The 21,055-nt window shown below is 35.8% G+C and overlaps 1 protein-coding gene across 4 annotated transcripts in view; it reads right to left on the bottom strand.

The window, feature by feature from the left end:
• TINAG (tubulointerstitial nephritis antigen) overlaps positions 1-21,055 on the bottom strand; it is an 81,397-nt gene that overhangs the window by 51,463 nt on the left and 8,879 nt on the right. For all 4 annotated transcript variants that reach the window (XR_004422642.1, XM_033102465.1, XM_033102464.1 and 1 more), the window contains 3 exons: positions 17,757-17,820; positions 17,030-17,119; positions 7,671-7,785 (listed from right to left, as the gene is read on the bottom strand). Coding sequence is in view for 3 of the 4 variants with exons in the window: in XM_033102465.1 (XP_032958356.1) it covers positions 7,671-7,785; positions 17,030-17,119; positions 17,757-17,820 (269 nt within the window). In the remaining variant the exon portion in view is untranslated. The remainder of the gene's footprint in view (positions 1-7,670; positions 7,786-17,029; positions 17,120-17,756; positions 17,821-21,055) is intronic.

The following is a 21,055-nucleotide window of genomic DNA, read 5'->3' as shown; positions in this document are numbered from 1 at the left end:
TAAAGATATTGTGATCAAATAAAAGAATGAAATGCAACGGTGAACACTGGGGAATTTCTTTACAGTAATTCCTGTATTTAATTCCATCAAAACCTCTGAAAGAGTAATGCAAACAACCACAGAGCAGCTTGAGAACAAGCTAATCAAATTCTGGACAGTCTTACTATGAGCCCATATTTACACAATATCCACTATATGAATCATACCCTCTATCTCCAGTTTTACTTTCCCCCACTTAAATTTGAATAATCAGAGTGACCTGAAACTCAAAGGAAGGCAACAGAGAATATCATTCTGTTCTGACCTTCACAATCCAAAGCCATGAATACCAAAAAACTTCTTTTAAACTATTTGGTGTTGGAGAAGAAAGGGCTAATTTTCTGGTTGCTAATGGCAAAATGAATCTTTCATCTTTAATAATATTTGCCTTCATGTCTTAACTCTGAAAGAGTTATGCTTTGATATTTCTCTAGTTTCTATTTCTAGAGTAATTTTTTTAATGATCTACTTCTTGTAAATATCAATTTTTATTGATCATTCTATAGCAAGTAGTGCTATCATGTTTCCCCGAAAATAAGACCTAACGGGAAAATAAGCCCTAGTATGATTTTTCAGGATGACATCCCTTGAACATAAGCCCTAATGTGTCTTTTGGAGCAAAAATTAATATAAGACCTGTTCTTACTTTCAGGGAAACATGGTAGTTCTTCTCCAGTCCTTCCCATTTTCCCCTTTTCATAGACTTTTCCTTGATTCACAGTAAAAACAATTTTAGCTCGGTACATACCACCTGAGGAAAATGACCGCATTCCCCAGCCTCACCGTGGCTACTAGCTGTGGCCATAGTACGAAGTTGTGGTCTTTGGGGTGTAAGCAGAAGCGTCACTGGAAGCTTCTGAGAACTTTCCTTAAGAGACTGGCACTTTAGTTTTACTTGTTTTTATTGATTTTTTGTTTTCTTTTATTGCTGGCAGGAATTTGGGTATTACAGATTGACAGGGAGCAGCCTTCTTGAACCATTATATGGTCTTGGATTGAAGGCTCTGCAAAATGGAACTAGGAGGAAGAAACCTGAGTATCCAACACCACGAAATGCAATCCTGCTAAAGGACCACCCACCTATAGATCTGTTGCTAAGAAATCAATTTCTATGTTATTTAAACCATTATTATTTTGGATATTTGTCACTCTAAGATGAGCTTAATCATAACTAACACATAACTCACAGGAAAGCTGCTAGGGCATTATCTTATTCATTTAACCCAGGACATCATCAAACGTAAGAAGCATCCCAATTTCAATGGGTAAAAAATTGAAGAAAATATGCATCTAAAAGTTGGTGAACTGCAATTATTTCCTAAAATGAGTTTCTTAGAACACTACTTTTGAGGCATTGTAATAGATAATTACAAAAGAAGGAGTTAATTTATCAAAAAGTTTTGAGAAACACTGGTTTTGAAAATTAGATTTTTGTCCTCACGGCAAAATTTTTTATAAACTACCTAAGCATTGTGCAGTGATAAGAAATGAAAAGAATGTTCATGATTTTAAATATCCATGACCCAATGCAAAGTGTTTTAATTTCTTTCACATCATTTTTATTGTGAGGCAGATCAAAGGACTAGTGTTTCATGGAATAGACTTGGGAAAAAACTATAGTATGGACTATATAGAACCAGGCTTAGGGAAGCCCGAGAGTAGATGCCTGTTATATCAACACACCAAATCACTTCAAGAATTGACTTAACAGCCCCGAATATATGTTGATAGCCAGGGGGAAATGAATTTTCACATTTCCTTTTGAAGATTTGTCTTGTGGTGATCAATTCAGCCCCACGGTGTTGCTCAAGTCATTCAGTTATATCACAGTGTTATGCATCAAACTGTGACTAAGTATAAAAAATGAAACTGAAAACTCAGAAATTGATTTGAGAGATAAGACATTTATTCTGCTACAAGTTCAGCAAAATAAGGAGTGAGGCCGGGTGCATATTTTATTGCAGGTTTACTGAATGATGGGTCTGGGGTTGCATTCTGAGAAGGAGGGGATAAAAGAAAAGACAGAGACTTGGGGAGACAGAAGTAAATGCTTTGGTGCTCTTTGAATTTTAAAACTCTTAATTCAGAGTCAGCAAGGATGTCTCTGGCATCCTATTCTGTCCCTGGATCTTCACATACACAGAAGAGAAGATTCTGAGGTCAGCTGAGGGAAATATATACTTAAACAGACTCTACCATGACATCTGGCCATACCCTCTTCCTCAGCATCATTGACACCTACTGTATTTTATAAAATAATTACAAAATCCTGATGCCATTTGCCATATGTTATGTATGTGGGAGCTGAACATCAATTTTACAGGAAAACTAGTCATTTTTGTTCAATATTGTATGAAGACCATAACTATATAACTGGGTTTTCCACTTTCCTAGTCTGTGTTTTAGTTTCTACAGAAGCTTCTGTTTACACAGGTGACAAACATTGGAATCAAGTAGAAGATGTTTGTTCAGGCAGGGTTATTCCTAATCAAATAAAAAATGTCAATAACCCGTGAGGCATAAAATCTAAACTTGATAATAATTCACTTTGATTTTTTTTCCAAAGCTACTTCTCATCCCTCCCTTAGTTTTTGCTATCATTGAAATATATTTCAGAAAGGAAAAAAACAAATTCTTCCTTTTATAACTAATGACTAGAAAATAAATCCAGTCAATCAAATACTGTGTTACTTAAACAATAATAAAGTATCCAGATTATTAAATAAATTTTCATTTTTCACCTCAATGATTGACGGCTTTAGAAGTTATTATATAATACATAAAATATTATTTTACTTTATTTCACTTCCAACAAACCATAGGAAAGAAAAGCGTTTTTCCTATGTTAGTAATGCTGCCGGTAGCTAACACAAACTAAAGCCATTTATATAGAGTGACTGAGAAAAGATGTACTAATAAGCTATGAGACTGACAAAAAAATTTTAGAGCAGTTTTACATACACCAATCTCATTCCATATACTGTAGTACAGCTACAGGTTTTAAATATTTTTCCAGGCTTATTAATGTTCTAAGTTTCCAAATAGTTTCACCTTAGATATGATATTTACCTGTAATAGCTTTTGTTAATTTTATTGTTCTCCCTGGGGAATCAACAACAAAACTTTAAAAAAATTTTTTTTTTAACTGAGCTGAGTACAGAAATGAACTCTTAATTTCCCCCATTTGTATTTGAAAATAGAATGTTTCATTCAAAATATTGCAATATTTATAATAGGCTATAACACAGAGAAGCTTTTTGAAGTTATTTCCCAAATTCAAAAACACTTGAACAGTATGTCTGGAAAAACAATCAGGTAGAGTTGTTGATTAGATTTGATTTGATATGATTTGATTTGATTTAGGAGCATAGATAGTAGAACTTTCAGATTCACCAGAAATATGCAAACTCCAACAGGGGCAATAAATCCAGAGCTACACCTTTCCTTATGAAATAAAATGCTGTAAATGATGAAGCTTTGGATAATTTAGTCCTTACAGAATTTACCTGTTTCAGAACCCCGCTCTTCTCCCAAGGTTAATCCAGGGAGAAGGAACAACTTTATATATTATGTAATAATATTTTTTTTATGCTTTATTATATTCTGAATACTATTCTAAGCATGTCTCATTCAGCATTTTATGGACTTATTACAACCTTATGAACTAGGCTCTACTGCTATCTCCATTTCACAGAGAAGGAAACTGAGGAAATGAGAAGCCAGGTTGACGCATGCTCATTCCCATCGTATGTGGGATGGTGCCACATGGGTAAACTCACTGGCCGACACGGGCCTATTAATAGACTTCAATTGTATTATTTCTGCTGGCTCAAAGGAACTTCAGTCAGTACCAGTTTTGCATACAGTCATAACTTATTGTCTTTATTGTTTTCTTTCTGAGACACTGAGAAAATCCTATTTTTCCCTAAATATACTTTTTCCTCCAGCACCCTTATTTTAATATTTTAGCTTAAGTTAGCATTTCCTACCTACAGTGTGCTCTGTAGAGCCAAATCCTGAGGAGTATTAACAATCATAAAAAAAAAAAAAGTTCTCTGATCCCATGAATTTAGGAGACACAGGCTGAAAAAATGTTAATGGAATAATGGTTCTTAGTGTGTCCAATAGATAATGAATCGTGTGACTCTTCAGAAGGAAGAGATGATGTACCATTTCACAAATCTATTTGATCACAGATGGGACACCTTTATTCACAATCTTGCAAGTTTGGCAGCCCATGGAACAAATGTTGAGAAATATGGAAACAAGGTTTAAACCATGCTCTCACCTGTTTTGTTCCATGAGGAGACCAAAGGCTCAATGAGCAGAATTTAAAGTTCTGTGGGGAACTATAGTTCTTCTAAAGGCCAGCTTCCAATCAGTCCCTTTGTGAGTCTATACATGTAGCATGCAATGTTTCAATGTACTGACAGAGAATGGTTGCTTCATCCAATCATCTTAACATCTTTAGCGTAGAACAATTTGGAGCAGAGCTGTGCAATCAAGGCATGCCTTTGAACAATCTCAAGATAACACTTTCAGGAAAAAGTTAAACATGAATTGATCAGCAGCATTTGTTGACCTGGCACAGGACAAAATCCTAAAGTGGGAGAAATGAGTCTTTGTACACAGTAAGAAGCTACAGGGTCAAAGCACGGTCTCTCTCAGCCTTTTTTCTCCCCCGTCCCTTTTTTATTTCCTTTCATCCACTCTGCTTGTACCAAGAGGAAACAATAAGTTTATGTTTCCTTTTGTCTGCCCTCATTTAGGAATGCTAACCAGGAAAATCTTTAAGTTGCCTTTCCAGTCCTCCACTATCAACTTATTATTATTCCTCATTGTTACGAATCATACGCTACAAAAATTCATTTGAATTAAATGAATTCATATAGATTAAACAGACTTTTCACATTTAAATGATCATGGAACTCTTTATACAACACCTATGGATTTTCGTCTGACTCATCCTCAGCAAACACATTCTGGGAATAGTGAGTGAAGCCAAGGAATGAAGCAGGAAACAAGCCAGGGAAGAGAAAAGCATCCCCCCAGGAACTAGGGACAACTCATGTCTCATCTTTCCTACCCAGGACAAAGAATTCTGTGAAACCCAACTTCTGTCTAGGTAATGTGAGCAAGAGACTTGTTTTGGGATGGGGGTACAGTGGAGTTTCTTAGCAAAATTAGTATCAATGTTGGCAACGGCCTACCTTACCTGTACATAGAGACCATCCTGTGTTGAAAACTGTATTTCAAAATTGGGAAAAAGTGGGGTGGGGGGAGTTTGCAGAAGCACACCCACAAACAAATAATTTATTTTCAATGTACTCAGAGGCAACTTGATGTATCACGATATTTTCATGTAGTCACCAGGTGAAAAATTAACCAATTTTTCAGCTCTTCCTGTAGCTACCAGAGTGGCTTAATTCATATTCATCTCATGTTCTTCCTAGAAGTACTTACTATATTTCTAATTTTCTTATATCTGACCAGATATTAGTACAATGCCAGCACTTAGAAACTTTTGAAAGGCCCTTGATCCTCAAGCTACTGTGCCCTAGAAATAAGCTATTTCCTTGCCTTCGTCATAAGTGGGTAATGGAACTCTAACAGATCAGCCGAATGTTCCTTATTGCTTTCTTGGAATTACTAGGCAACTGTATTATATTAATTCATAGCATTAGGCAATTTAAATTCTTCCAAAGTACTAATCATTAAGATTTTTCATTTAAATATCACCATAGTGACTATTATGCAAACAAATCCCAGCAGCCAATAATGATTTAGAATTAGATTTCCTTTTCTGTGTTATTTTGAGTGGCAACTTGGGAAAGAAATGAACCTCACTTTCTTTAGAATATAAAATATTCCAAGTTGCCAAAACTAAAACCTAAAAAGGAAATATTAGAAATAATCCAGAGCAAATGTCTATAAACACCCAAACAAGTATTTGGGGGACTGGGCCCCTCAATAAAAGCAAGGGAAAGAGCAATCCTGATAAATGTATTATTTTCTTGAACAATTCTGCCTCTTTTTTTCCAGATGAGGACAAAAATGGGGGAGGGGGGGAAACAGCCAGAAAAAAAAATTTTTAACTCTTCCAATTGATCATACAGTTAGGTCACTAAAATCCATGAATCTGAGCCACACCTCTAAAGAGTTCATATCTTATTGATTGTAGGAAAGACCCCAAAATACATCTAAACTGACCATCGTACAAAGTTAGCTCTGGTTCAAAGATAAAAGGGCATTTTGCTATTTTGAACATGAATGGGCCAAAGCTAACTTGTTCTACTACAACTCTAAGGACTATTTTGGGGGGACGGATCTTTTAAGATGTCTAGGCTCTGCAATTTAAGTGATTCTGTGGTGGCTTTTCACTTCTCTCTATCTCAATGTGACTTCTCCTCTCTCAATTGCCATTTTCTTGTCTTTAAAATGTGGATAATTCCAGTACCCACTGCATCAAGCTGCTGTGGGAATTAGATGAGATGAGGTATCAAAGTGCTTATAAGAGGGCTCAACACGCAACCACTCAATAAATGGCAGCTATTATTATCTTTTCTGATAATAGTTATAATTTAGAAGGCCCTACTAGTGCGATTCGAATTGGAATAACTGAGGGGATTAAATCTCAAAAAAGCTAAGCACATTAAATGTTTAATGAGAAACCTGTGGATTTACAGTTTACCCAGGAGCAAATAGCGCTGCTTGCTCTGAGATGAGAGCTTCCTGGCAGCCAGAACCTGATTATCTTCATTGCAGAGTGAAGAGGCTGCACTCCAGCAGCCTAGGAGCTGAGTTCTGCCCTAGGCATTTGTTAAAGGACCTTGAATATAAGCAACATGTCAACTGGAAAGTGTATGTGCCTGAGAGACACCGTACATTTCGGGTGGTAACACGGAAGCTCAAAGAGTTAGAGGTTTGTGATAGCTATAGGGATAGAAGCCTCTTCACACAAGATACCTATTATCAGATGATAACACATCTTAAAAATGATCAATATAATGGTGCAAACTAGGGAAAACCAATACAATAGAGCAAAAAACATGAGTAATAAGAAGTGTAGCCATATCACAAAGGAATTTGCCAGAAAATCAGGCAAAATTTGAAGATGTTCTTTTAAAGGAAAGTTAGAGGATTTTTTGAGGATAAAACTTTATTAATCATCATACCATACACGTCTGTACTTACTGGCATTTATTTTATCCTCATGTGATATCGGGTATTCCAAGAGACACCAAAACTCTCGTTTTGATCAATTCACAAAAAAGTTGTGCTTACTTTCAAAAAGAAAAATAAGGACAACTAATGACTTGCTTAAGCATTGGGTCACCGAACAGCCAATGATCAGAAACATGAACTTCTATGAAATTATTAGCAATGTAAATGAACACGCAATTGTTTTTGAAGATAGGAGACTATATCTAACTGACATGAGTGAAAACTTTCAAAGTCTACATGAAATTTTGAGGGATATAACAACAAATTTTTTAATGTTTATGACAAAATTACAACTCTGAAAGCTCAAAACTCACTATTTCAGTTATTTAAAATTGTTTTAAATACACATATGAACACACCTATACAAACACACACACATTAATGAGTCAAACAGAGAAAACACTTACTGTCACTTCATTCATACTCAGAAGCATGGGGCTGGGTGGCAAGGTGCCAAGACGATATTTGAAACCTTCTTCTAAAGTCATTCCCCAGAATTGACTGTAGTTCTGAGCTGTCCATCTATCTTACAAATGAAAGAGAAAAATATGTACAGGTTATGCAATATCACCTTTATAAACACATGTTTATATTTCTGAAATTATACAGAAGCAAATCTCACAAAATTTAAACTATTAATATTCTTTATATAAGGTAGATATCCTTTATATAAGTGATACATTATTGATTATTCTAGTAGAGAAGCATATAAGACACTCTTCCTAAATGAGGTCTATTTCAATTATTGTAATAACTCATATGAGGAACTTGAGGCTATATCAATATAGACTAAACTTAAGAATATGAAATTTTTATATACTGTGAAGGGATTAAGTGGTAATAAGGCCAATATCTGTAATTTCTTTTAAATGTCATTAAAATGTATTATTGAAAAGAGCTTGAATGTACAGAATTGTACTTATAGATTCAAAAGGGTAACATGCTTTATTTATAATTTTGATTTGAAAAGAAGTTGACGATATAAAAAGATGTAACTTATATTTCACTAATAATGGCATGAAATATTGAGAATGAAATAGATATATTTTAAAAGATTACACCAGTGCTAATTAATTTTATTAAAATTTATTGAAATATTTTATATAAATATTAAAATATCCTATCATATGTTAATGAGTTAATTTGGGTTAAGTATGCAATAATCTTAGTTATTAATGGAGTACAGCATACAGAATAGAGTCAGTGGAATTGTAGCAGCTATACATAGTCAGAGGGGTAGTAGATGGGGGAAGGAAGTTATCACTTTGTGAGTGGTATAAATGTCTAATTATTACATTGTTTTGTACACCTAAAACTAATATAAAAAAATAATGTAATATAAATTAAATAGATGTGAAATTAGATAACAAAAAAGTGCATATTTTTCTAGAGATATATTCTGTGCTCTTACATAGTAAAAGAAGATTTGTTTTCAAAATCTAATATTGAAATGTGAAGATAACAAAATTTTCATGAGATGATAGGAAATGAAAAATGAGAAAGATGAGACATCAAAATTACAACTAAACTATAAGACAGACATCACTGAGAATCATCTGAAGTCTAGCTGAACAGAAGCCCTATAACTAAGGGCATATTGAAGAAGCCACCTCGGGGCTGGCAGGAGGGGCAGAGACTCAGAATGGGCTGATCCCAAACCCACATGTAGCAGTTAAACATCAGGAGGGATATCTCAGATTTGGAAATTCCCCCCTGAGTAGTGAGGGGTCCCAGCCCACACCAGGTTCTCCAGCCTCGGGTCCTGGTGCTGGGAAGAGAAGTTCCCATACTTCTGACTGTGAAAATCAGTGGAGATTGTGGCTGAGTGATAGAGTGTGGCTAGATCTCAAGGTGCTCCTCTTAAAAGGCCCATGCATGGACTTCCTCACTGACAAGACTCACTCACTCTGAGCTCCAGCTCTGGGGCAGCAGCTCAAAGGGTGCCAAGGTCATATGGGGAGGAACTCAATTTTCTGGCTTCACGACAAGGGCTGGAGAGTCAGAGTTCTTCCAGAAAGAAGGACTGGTAGAAGTCAATGTTCCTTTGTTGAGTCTTTCCCACACCCAGCCTACAGGTGCAGGCAGGCACATTATCTGAGTCTCAATCAGCCTGGCTAACACCATTTATTCACCCTGGCCTGGTGATTCCCCAAGACCTTGCCCAATCCAACTTGCGAGCCCACCCAAGCTACTTCCAGTGACTTCTCTATACAAACAGTTTGTTTTGGCTCATTCTGAGGACATTTCTAAAATCTCTCAAAGATTCACAAACCTCAAAGAAGCAGCATCTGGCCTCACTGAGCCCTGTACCTTTTACTAAGCAGTCCCAAACCTGGTACTAGCAGCAGCCAGTCTCAGTATACAGTTTATCCTCTCTCAGACATCTCTAAGGCTAGCACAAGTAGCAACCATCTGCAGATCACTTTGTAACTCATACCAAGTGAGTATGAGTTACAGAGCACAGGCAGGGCAGGGCACAGTCACTGGCTGACCTTGCCTGCACCAGACCTCCTCCCAATAGGCCTTAAAACCTTACACCCAGTGGCTAACTTCAGACCACACAAAAATGCCAACTTCCACAAATGACACACTCAAAGGGCAGACGGCAGACCCCACAGCCCCAATAAAGTGAATCCTACTCCACAGAGTCAGCTCCTGCAGAACAGCTCCTCCACAGTAGTCATGGCTCATCCTCATAACCAAACAGCCTGTGGGTCTATCCCTCCCACTGACATTCCTACAGTGATCAAGGCTCAACTGCTAAAGGAGAGAATACACAACCCACACTGGGGACACACGTGGAGCTCCCAGCTCAGATGACCAAGTAGAATGTACCACTGGGCCACATAGGACACCTACTACATAAGGCTACTCTACCAAGACCAAGAGATAAAGCAGCTCTACCTAATATGTAGAAACAAAAACAGAGAGGCAGTCAAAATGAGGAGGCAAATAAACATGTCCTAAACAAAAGAATGGAACGAAGCTCCAGAAAAAGAACTAATTAAAATGGAGACAAGCAATCTACCAGATGCAGAGTTCAAAACACTGGTTATAGGGATGCCCAATGATCTCAGGGAGAACTTCAACAAAGAGACAGGAAACATAAAAATGGAAACAGAAAACATAAAAAAGAACCAATTAGATCTGAAGATATAATAACTGAAATAAGGAATACATTAGAGGGAATCAACACCAGATTAGATGAAGCAGAGGATCGAATCAGTGATTTGGAAGATAAAGTAGCACAAAACAGCCATTCTGAATAGCAAAAAGAAAAATAATCCAAACAATGAGGATAGTTGAAGGAGCCTCTGGGACAACATCAAGTGTGCCAACATTCACATCATAGGGGTACCAGAAGGAGAAGAGAGAAAGTAAGGAATTGAAAACTTATTTGAAGAAATAATGACAGAAATCTTCCCTAATCTAGTGAAGGAAATAGACATACAAGCCCAGGAAGGGCAGAGAGTCCCAAACAAAATGAACCCAAAGAACCCACACCAAGACACATCATAATTAAATTGCCAAAGTTTAAAGACAAAGAGAGACTCTTAAAGGAATCAAGAGAAAAGCAGTCAGTTATCTACAAAGGAGCTCCCATAAGACTGTCAGCTGATTTCTCAATAGAAACTTTGCAGACCAGAAGGAGCACAAAGTATTCAAAGTAATGAAAAGAAAGGACCTACAGCCAAGATTATTCTATCCAGCAAAGCTATCATTTAGAATTGAAGGAGCTACAAAGAGCTCCCAGACCAAAGAAAAAGAAAGCTAAAGGAGTGCATCACCAACAAAACAATATTACAAGAAATATTAAAGGGACTTCTTTAAAAAGAAGGAAAAAATATCAAAAATATGAATAATAAAATGGCAATAATTACATATCTATCGACAATTACTTTAAATGTAAATGGATTAAATGTTCCAACCCAGAAACATAGTGTGGCTGAATGGATAAAACAAGAAGTCCCTTACATATGCTATTTACAAGAGCCTCACCTCAAATCTAAAAGCATCCACAGATGGAAAGGAAAGGGATGGAAAAAGGTATTTCATGAAAATGGAAAAAAAAAAAAATCCTAGGTTAGAAATACAAATCAGACAAAATAGACTTTAAAACAAGAGACAAAGAAGGACCCAGTAATTCCTTCTGGGTATTTATATCAAGAAACCCAAAACACTAATTTGAAAGGATGTATGTATCTGTATGTTCCTTGCAGCATTATTTTCAATGGCCAAGATTCAAAGAAACTTAAGTGTCCATCAATAGATGAATGGATAACGAAATGGTACATATACACAATGGAATACTACTCGGCCACAAAAAAGAATGAAATCTTGCCATCTGCAACAACATGGATTGACCTAGAGGGCATTGTGCTGAGTGGAGTAAGTGAGACCAAGACAAATGCATATGATGTCGTTTATATGTAAAAATATTTAAAAATAAATAAACAAACAAAACAGAAACAAACTCATAGATACAGAAAACATTTTGGTGGTTGCCATATGGGTAGGGGGTTAGGAAAACTGCATAAAAAGGGGAAGCTATTAAGAAGTACAAATTAGTAGTTACAAAATAGTCATGGGGATGTAAAGTATAGCATGGGGAATATAGTCAATAATATTGTAATAACTATGATGGTGTCAGATGGGTACAGGATTTATTGGAGTGATCACTTTGTAAGTTATATAAATGCCTAATCACTATGTACTACACTTGAAAGCTATATAGTGTTGTATATCAACTGTAAAAAAAATTTTTTTAATATTTTAAAAATGATGAAAGTAATTTAATCATTGCTTGTTTGAATTATCTACAAATTGAGGGCAATATATTTTCAGCACTTATATCTAAACCTTAACCTGTTGTGTTTATTACCAACGTTGTTTATAATGTGATAGGCTAGTAAACATGAATGAAAATAATGCTCAATTTTCAATAACATGCCTAACAAATTAATGCTTTCCCCTTAGTTCATAAAACCTTAAGCAACTTTGAGCCATAATTTTAAACTGAAATTTCCATTACCCAAGGAATTTCATTAAGAAATCCTCTGAATATATTAGATATTACAGCATTATTTAAGAAATTAATAGGACAGCCTTAGAAAATCATAATATCAGTAAAGTATGTCTTTGGTGCCTTACACTTGTAGTTTCCAAACATTTAGAAACATTTGTGGGTCATTTAATGAATCACTTAATTTAGTGAGCAGGGATCAGTATTTAAAAAAAATAAAATAAAATATAGGAAAAATAATCGGAAATATTAGTTTATTGCACATAGTAAGGGTTAAGTACTATATATATATATATATACATACACACACACACACACACACACACACACACACACACACACATATATATATATATACATATATATATATATATATATGGTGTGTATGCAAATATAGTGTGTGTGTGTACCAGGTCACAAAGTTAAATGTTATGTTTCAATGTGATTTACTCTAAAAAAAATGTGAAAGGCAATATCCTACATCAACCTCTTTTGACCTGGACTCATCACTTTCCTTTTAATCCAATTTAACGTTTATTGAACATTCTTAATTTATCTATCACAATCTCTCATAAACACTGAAAGCACTGAAATAAATATTTTTACCCTCAAGGATCTCATACCTAAAAAAGACTACGATGATAGAAATAACTTCAGTTTGTGTCATATATTAGCAGTAGATCAAAGTATGATCATAGTAGAAAACTGAAACATAACTCTTCCTGAAGGAGCTGGTACGGTTTTTTTGCAGAAAGTTACTTTAGTGCTCAGTCTGGAAGAAGAATGAGTTTGGTGTCCAGATGTGAAAGAAGAAAGCATTTATTCTTTTTTTTTTTTTTAATTTATTTTTAATTTATTGGGGTGACAATTGTTAGTAGAATTACATAGATTTCAGTTGTGCAATTCTGTATCACATCATCCATAAATCACACTGTGTGATGGCAACACAGTGTGTTCACCACCCAGAGTCAGCTCCCCTTCCATCACCATACATTTGATCCCCCTCACCCTCATCCCCAAATAAAGACAACTCTAGAGCAAAGCATGCAGGTTTGAAATTGGGTAGCACCTTTGGGGAATAGCAGATCAATTAATTGCTTAAACTATGAGAGGGACTGGGAGACAGAGGCTGGAAAAGGTGTAAAAGATGAGATAGTAAAGAAGCTTTTGGGACAGATTGTTATTTATGGTAAGGAGTATAATTCTAGTCTATAAACAATGGAGTGTCACTGAGGATTTTTAAGAACATGAGCAGCAGAATCAAACTTTTGTTTTAGAAGGATAACCATGAAAGTATAAAGGATTGGTTGGAATTTGGTCAGTCTGGAAACAGAGAGAAAAGCTGGGTCATTTCAAACTAGGCTTGATGAAGAAATACATTAAAATATAGCAAGGAATAGAGGAAATAAACATTTAAAAGAAATTTTAAATGTGGGAATTATAAGAGCCTAGTGTCTGAGAGTGAATAGGAAAGAAGAATCAAACTAACTTCAAATTTTCTGGCTTGGTTGACAAGTTGGAGGAGATGCCAGTAATCCGGGAGAGGTCAAAGAGGTTAATCCTTTCAGTGTGGGCTATGCTGATTTTGAAAAACCAGTGAAAAAAATCAAAGCCAATTTATCCAACAGACTAGATTTTGAGTTCACAAGAAAAATCAAGTTTAGAGATGTGATAGATTAAAAATGGCCATAAATGTTACAGTGGCCAAGACATGGAAACAAGACATGGAAACTTCAATAGATGATTGGTTATATACAATGGAAAATTAGTCTGCCATAAGAAAAGATGAAATAGTGCCATTTGCGACAACATGGATGGATCTTGAGATTATTATGCTAAGTGAAATAAGTCAGACAGAAAAAGTTGAGAACCATAGATTCCACTGATATGTGGGATATAAAACTGAAAGCAACAAAAGAACAAGACAAAGAAAGAAACAAAAACTGATAGACAGCTTTACCAGAGGGTAAGGGGGTTGGGGGTTGGCAGATGAGGGTAAACGGGATCAAATATATGGTGATGGAAGAAGAACTGACTCTGGGTGGTGAACACACAATGTGATTTATAAATTATGTACTACAGAATTGTACACCTGAAACCTATGTAACTTTACTGACCATTGTCACCCCAATAAACTTGAATATAAAAAAAAATGGCCACAAAGGTTTTGCAGTTCTTTCCATCAAGAGGTGGAGTCTATTGCCCCAATCTTTGAATGTGGGCTGGCCTGGTGCCTTGCTTTGTCCAATAGAAAGCAAATTGTTGCCATGCAAATTTCAGGCTTAGGACTTAAGCGGGGCCCTTTGCAGCTTCCACTCATGTCTTAGAAGATTGTCATTATGTGAAGAGGCTAATGCTAGCCTGCTGCAGACACACAGCCCACCAATAACCAGCACCAACCACCAGACATGGGAGTGAGGCCATCGTAGAATATTCAGCCCCAGTTGAGGGCCCAGCTGTCTACAGGTACATGAATAACTCCAGGAGAGACCAGCAAAAGTCTCAGCTAAGTCCACCCAAATGGCTGATGGGAACAAAGGAAAAGCTTGTAGTTCTAAGTTGCCACATTCTGGAGTGGTTTTTCTGTGCAGCACCAGATAACTGGAATGGTTGTCTATCTTCCTTTGTTCCATTAACTGGCTGATTATTACTTGAGCCGCTAATTTGGCACCTATATACTGTCCTATCATTAGAAATCGTTTTTCAAATTATGACATGTTGACTCCTCAGCTAGATTGAATTTATTAGATAGAAATTATTTATTTATATTCTTAGCAGTGCCACAAAAGAAACACTTTTTGATATTATTAATTGATTGCATTAAAAATAACACAAGGAATAAATAAGCACTGAAGTAGGTTATGTACAATGAATAAAGACCTGGATCTGAAAAACTACCTAGATGCGAGAAATCAATTTTTTAAAGCAAAGGCTGTATACGTTTCTATGTAGGCTATTTTTCAAAGCATTTAATAAATAATAAGTGATATGATCTTGTTTTCACACGTGAAAACAATTTGAACTTGAGGAACAGAAAGTATCTGAGAACTAGAACTTTCTTTTAAATTTGAGGACTTTCTCTCTCCTGTTTCCCCTAGTAATTAATTTTAGATTTACTCCTTTCCTTCATAGGTCATTTCCTTTACTTAATTTTTTTTCTTTGGTCGGTGTACATTTCCTTTTGCTCCAATTATACTTCACTTTTTATTCTTGAAAGTCATCTGTGTGTGCTACTGAAAGAAAAAGTCCCTGCCTCTTAAATAGTCCTACAGTTCTCTGACCATAAACAAACGATGGAAAGAAAATTCTTCCTTCCAAAAAAGACCACATTTCCACCAGCTTCTGTACTCTTACATGTACTTTCTTTCCACATTGCTTTAGGCTGTGGTTTCTCGTGGGTTCTGGTGACAGAATGGCAGACTGTTGATTATGGCTTCTTGGAACTGTGTGCTTATAGGTCAAGCATTTGAATCTTGTTAGGAACCTAATTCAGATTATTTCTCATAATGACACATACTTTTATGTTCTTTTAATGATTTAAACAGCACTTAACCACAGAAAATTAGAATGAGTTTTCCCTAGAAATACTTAAAATACCATATTATCACCTAAAATATTGATTAAATATATATATATATATATACACACACACACACACACACACACAGAGAGAGAGAGAGAGAGAGAGAGAGAGAGAGAGAGAGAGAAAGTGAAAATGGTTTAAGAATATTAATATCAACAAATGTGGCTTTCTATATTTCTTGTCTTCCAAGAAAATACTTTGCGTACATTAAAACAGTGTCCCCACTGTGCTGGGAAACACATCTTAAGTGTGGAAGAAAAGGGTATTTCTAAATTTTAAAAATACGTTTCAGGATTACTTCACTTTTATGGTTGCTCACAATAAATCTTATGTGAAATATTTTCCAAAATGTGGAAAATATTATCAAGGGTGTACAGAGAGTTGATCAATGGCAGTGGAAAAATCCTGAGGCAGGCGCCAACCAGCCTATCCTTCTTCCTTTCAGTTCAGTAAAGAAAGCCAGTGTTAGCACCTACATCTCAGTTTCCTCTTTGTAAGTGGAGAAGCCCACTGATTTATTAATCTGCTGGAGAGCATCAAACAGCTGTTTTTTTACATTCAAGTGCCAATCAGCCCTGTCTTTATTTTATTAGCCAAGTGTCTCAACCTGTCTTTTGACTGATCTGTAAGCAAAATTGGCTAGATATCTGCCATGTCAGTGAAATTGCCTAGATGGGGTGGTTATTTAAGGGATCATCAAGATATGAAGTACTTTCATAAGGCTCGATGCTCCCAGCATAGCTGAGCGTGTGATTGGGCTGGGTCAGGGCTGCAGCTGAGGGAAGATGGCAAGCATGCATAAACAATTATGCCTCCTTCCTGATTTGTCGGAAGAGTTATCCAAACTAAAGCGCCCCCTACTCTCCTCATTCACATATGACACTGCTCCTTTCTAGACAATTTAAGACTAGATTTACGTTCAGATGTCTGTGCTATTATTATGTTCTAGATTTAGTCTTTGTGCATTTTAATTTTTAATTATTTAATATTCACCTCTGTGCATTCCAATTTTACATACCTTTCTACCCCCCTTGCCATTTCTATCCCACTCTTTCTTTTGAAATAATGACTATCTTTAGAAGGAAATTCATTGTTTGGAACCTGAGGAGTAACTGCGAGTGCCAAAAAAAAAAAAGCCTAAAAAGCAAGATTTCTCTCACCCATAGTCTCCTTTATTGACATGGTCAATTAATTCTGGTTCAACAAGGCACACATGCTGGGAACATTTCCATTGCTGTCCTGAGCATGTGCTGCAAAGATAAAAAAATTACAAAAGTGACCTGGCCTTTATAAAGTGCATTTACAAAATGAGTAACCAGACTTGCACATTGTCAAGGCATAAAACATGTTTTGATTACTGTTAGTCATATGCCTATTTGATTGGGGACAGAAATAAATCATAACACATGCATTAGCTACCACTCACTGTGCTCTTATCTTCTATTCCAGGCGATTAATAAAGGAAATAACCACACATTCACGGAAGTGTGAAAACACAAGACAATTTAGACGTTAGATTCAATGTGTTTGTAATTGGAAACTTTCGACAGGATAATCCTTTTAAGAGAGCCTGTTTATATATATAGTTACTGTGTTCAAAGAAACACGATTTGCCTGTTAGAATGTTTATAATTAAGAGGTATATTTAATTCAGGCCTGCTATCCATTGTCATGAACATCAAACTCAAGCAATAAAAATATATTCATGATTGGATTTTTCAACATTCATTAAAATTCAATATGCTTATAAAAAGCTACAGATATGTGATAGCTTATTACTCATGATTCTGTCTATCTGTATTTAAGCGTGCATTTTTTTCACTTATATTCATTCTATTTGAAGAAAACACACACAGAATTCAGTTTTGTGCCACTTAAATTCATTACCAGGAGTTGCAGTTTTCTTTAATTGCTGATCCTTCTTCATAATGTTGACCATCTCTGAAGCAACCTGTCAAATAGCATGTAAACAAATGAAAATTCTAAACTGAGTAATAAAGTGCATTAATAAAACAAGTAATCTAAAATTGTGTTTATTTTTTCAGTTATGCAAAAATATGTGATGTCACGCTGATGGAAATTCACATCTGGTTTGTGTCAAGGTTTATATATCGAATTTTTCTGGGTTTATTCCATGCACTTTCATTTTTAAACTGCATATTATGTTTCAACAGAGAGGATTTGTAAAGCATAAAAACTAGATTACCAAGGAATTAATCACTAACCACACTCAAAAAAATAATGTGTTTAAATAAGTAGGCAATAAAATAGTGTTTGAATAAATTTTAAGAAATCTAATCAAGTCTCATAAGTGAATATGATTAATTGTATGACTAGAGTAAGGAGTTCAAAGTTTTGAACACAATATGGAGCTATTTCATTGATTTCACCTGACAAAGATAAATTATATTTATTTCTTCAGGATTTAGATCAGGAGAAAAATTTATGGTACCAACAAAATTGTAGCCATTTGTGTTCCAAACCCAAATCTTTCTCAACTATTAACTGAAATTAGTTGTTAACTAGTTTACCAGATTATATAAACTACTCAGACTAAATCAATGGTGAATTATCATATTATGAAAGTCATCAGTAAGATATTGTGAAAATAGTACTCTGGTTACAAATTAAATCCCCTTTGAAAATAAAATTTGCATAAATTTAAAATTCATGCTGAATTAGCAAAGTAGCAAAATTCACTACTTTGTCATGTGAAAAGTTTTTTGACAGAAATGTGTAATTGATAGATCACATCAATGGTCCCTAATTAAACAAAATGAATTCTAACTTTTTAGTCACTCAATCATAGGGGAAAATCTACAAGTTCAGAAAGCATCCAAAGGACCTGGTGTAAATACCAGCTACGATGTCACAAAAGCCACTTACGGAATTAGCTATCCTCTGATTTTTCAAAAAATTGTTCCATAGGAAACATTTCACAACTGCTCCTCTTCAGCATGTATTAAGTTTTCACAGTTCAATATTTTGCTTCATAACTCTAAAACCTCTATGTATTCATGTCTATTCACCTCCCTCACATGATTTTTTGACATTCCACATAAGAAGGACAGAAACCACCTCTCTCTCCTGGATGACAAGCTTCTTGATCTAGCAAACTCAGGGGAAGGGAAAGATTCAACTTTAAATCAAGTTCAGAGTTTTCATCACTACCTAGGTTTAAATGTTTTTAATAAGTGAATTTATGCTACATTTGTAACCTGAAGAGACCCTAGAACTTTGATTAACAGAAAATTCATGCAAAAATTCAAGTTTTCATTCAGCCAAAGGAAGTCTTTCCCTGACTAGTTTTAAAGGGAGAGTGGGGACAAAATCTAAGCTGATTTTTAATTGTCCCCCATGTATCTTGCTTGTTCAACATACCCAGTTACATAGATAAAGGAAACAGAAATTACAAAGGTACTAAGGAAAAAAATGAGTGTCCCACTTCTGACCTGTACTCCAGCTAATAATTTTGCAGTCAAGAGAATGCTATCACCAGGCCTACCCAAAATCATCAGTACTAAATCGGAAGTTCCATTTCTTGGTCATCCTTCCTTCACATCAAGTCACAGTTGACTCTCAGAAACTGTTGACTGTAATCTCACTTGAACAAAAACCATAATCAGTTGATCTGAGCCAGGGCAAGGTGCTGACAAAGTGAATAATCAGCTTCTACACAATTCAGAGACATAGTCCACTCCTTTCCTATACTCCTTCCCAACTCCAGTGTCCCCCCATTCCTTACACAGCATTTAGAGAGATATTTAAAATCTGTGGGGTATCACTTCCTGCTTAAAGTCCTCAAGGTATTCCCCATCAAATTTAGACTACAACCAAACTGTGACCTATAAGACCTTATCCAAAGTGTCACGGTCCTAATCTCTGCCTGTATCACTCCTATTATGCTGGATGGGGTGAGGTTCCCAGAAAAATGAAGGATTTGCATGGTAGTAGTGAGGATGGAGGAGGCAGTGGACATAATTTGGAGGTAAAGCAAATGGGACTTCTTCGTGGACTGAGTTTGGGGAATGAGGAAAATGAGGAATCAAGGATGTCTCACTAGGATTTTGGCTTGAGCAATAGAGGGACCGTGAAGGTATTACTGAAAGAAGGAATAGGCTTGTGGTAAAAACATCAACAGTTCTGTTTTGCGTATTTCAGATTTAGATTAAATCTAGGTTAGCCATCCTAAAGGATAATGTCAAGTAGAGTAGTTTATGAAAATCCAGTGTTGAGTCAAGGCTGAAGCGTGAGTTTGAGACATCAACATACATATTTTGTCAAAGCTTTGAGACTAAATAAAAGTCCATTTGAGAGCGTGAATATAGGTAAGAGAAAAAGGTCCAGGACTGAGTTCAAAACACTCCAGCCAACAGACATTGAGAAGAGAAAACTGGGAAGGAGTGGCTTGTGAGGAAACAGAGGATTCTGGAGAGAATCTTGGAAAGCAAGAGAAGAAAATATTTCATACAAGCGTTAAGTGGTCAACTGTGTAGAATATTGCTAGGAGGTCAAGAAAAAGAGCACAGATATCTGAATATTGTGTTTGGTAAAACAAAAGTGGTCAATACCCCTGCCAACAGAAATTTCATTAAAAGAGCAGGAAATGACATCTTGTAAGAACAGGTTGATGAGAGACATGGAAGTCAGGAAGCAAAATGTTTCTTTCAGATATTTTGCCATTAAAAGATAGAAGGAAATGCGATAGTAGCTGGTTAAGGACATGGAGTCAAAGGAGGGTTTTTTCAAAGTTGGAAGCTATAAAAACACATTTTATAAATTGATAGTTGATCAGGAAAGGGGGAGAATGATGCTTCAGGAGAGGGGGGGAGGGAGGGAGGGATGGAGGGAGGGAAGGACGGAGGGAGAGAGACAATTGTAAGGGTGAAGATCTTGAAAAAGACAAGAGAGTATGGAATTCAAAGGTCAAGAGGAGGAAATGACTAAAGGTAAGCAGTAACCCAAATGGAGGTAGGTTGAAGATTATGATGATGAAGAGATGAGAGAATTTCTGGTGGCCTTATTTCTTCAGTGAAATATGTATGAAGCATCTCAGAGTGAGTTAATCAAATTGGTTACACCTATAGCATCTCAATGACAACAGAAAAAGTAATGACTGTTGAAATTAAGGGAGTTTTGCAATGTTAATAGTCACTAATACAAAATATTTGGAGAGTGAAATAGTT

The sequence above is a fragment of the Rhinolophus ferrumequinum genome, chromosome 3 (assembly GCF_004115265.2).
Source record: "Rhinolophus ferrumequinum isolate MPI-CBG mRhiFer1 chromosome 3, mRhiFer1_v1.p, whole genome shotgun sequence".
NCBI lineage: Eukaryota > Metazoa > Chordata > Mammalia > Chiroptera > Rhinolophidae > Rhinolophus > Rhinolophus ferrumequinum.
Note: the sequence above shows the minus strand (reverse complement) of the source record. Positions and strands in the feature narration are given on the sequence as shown.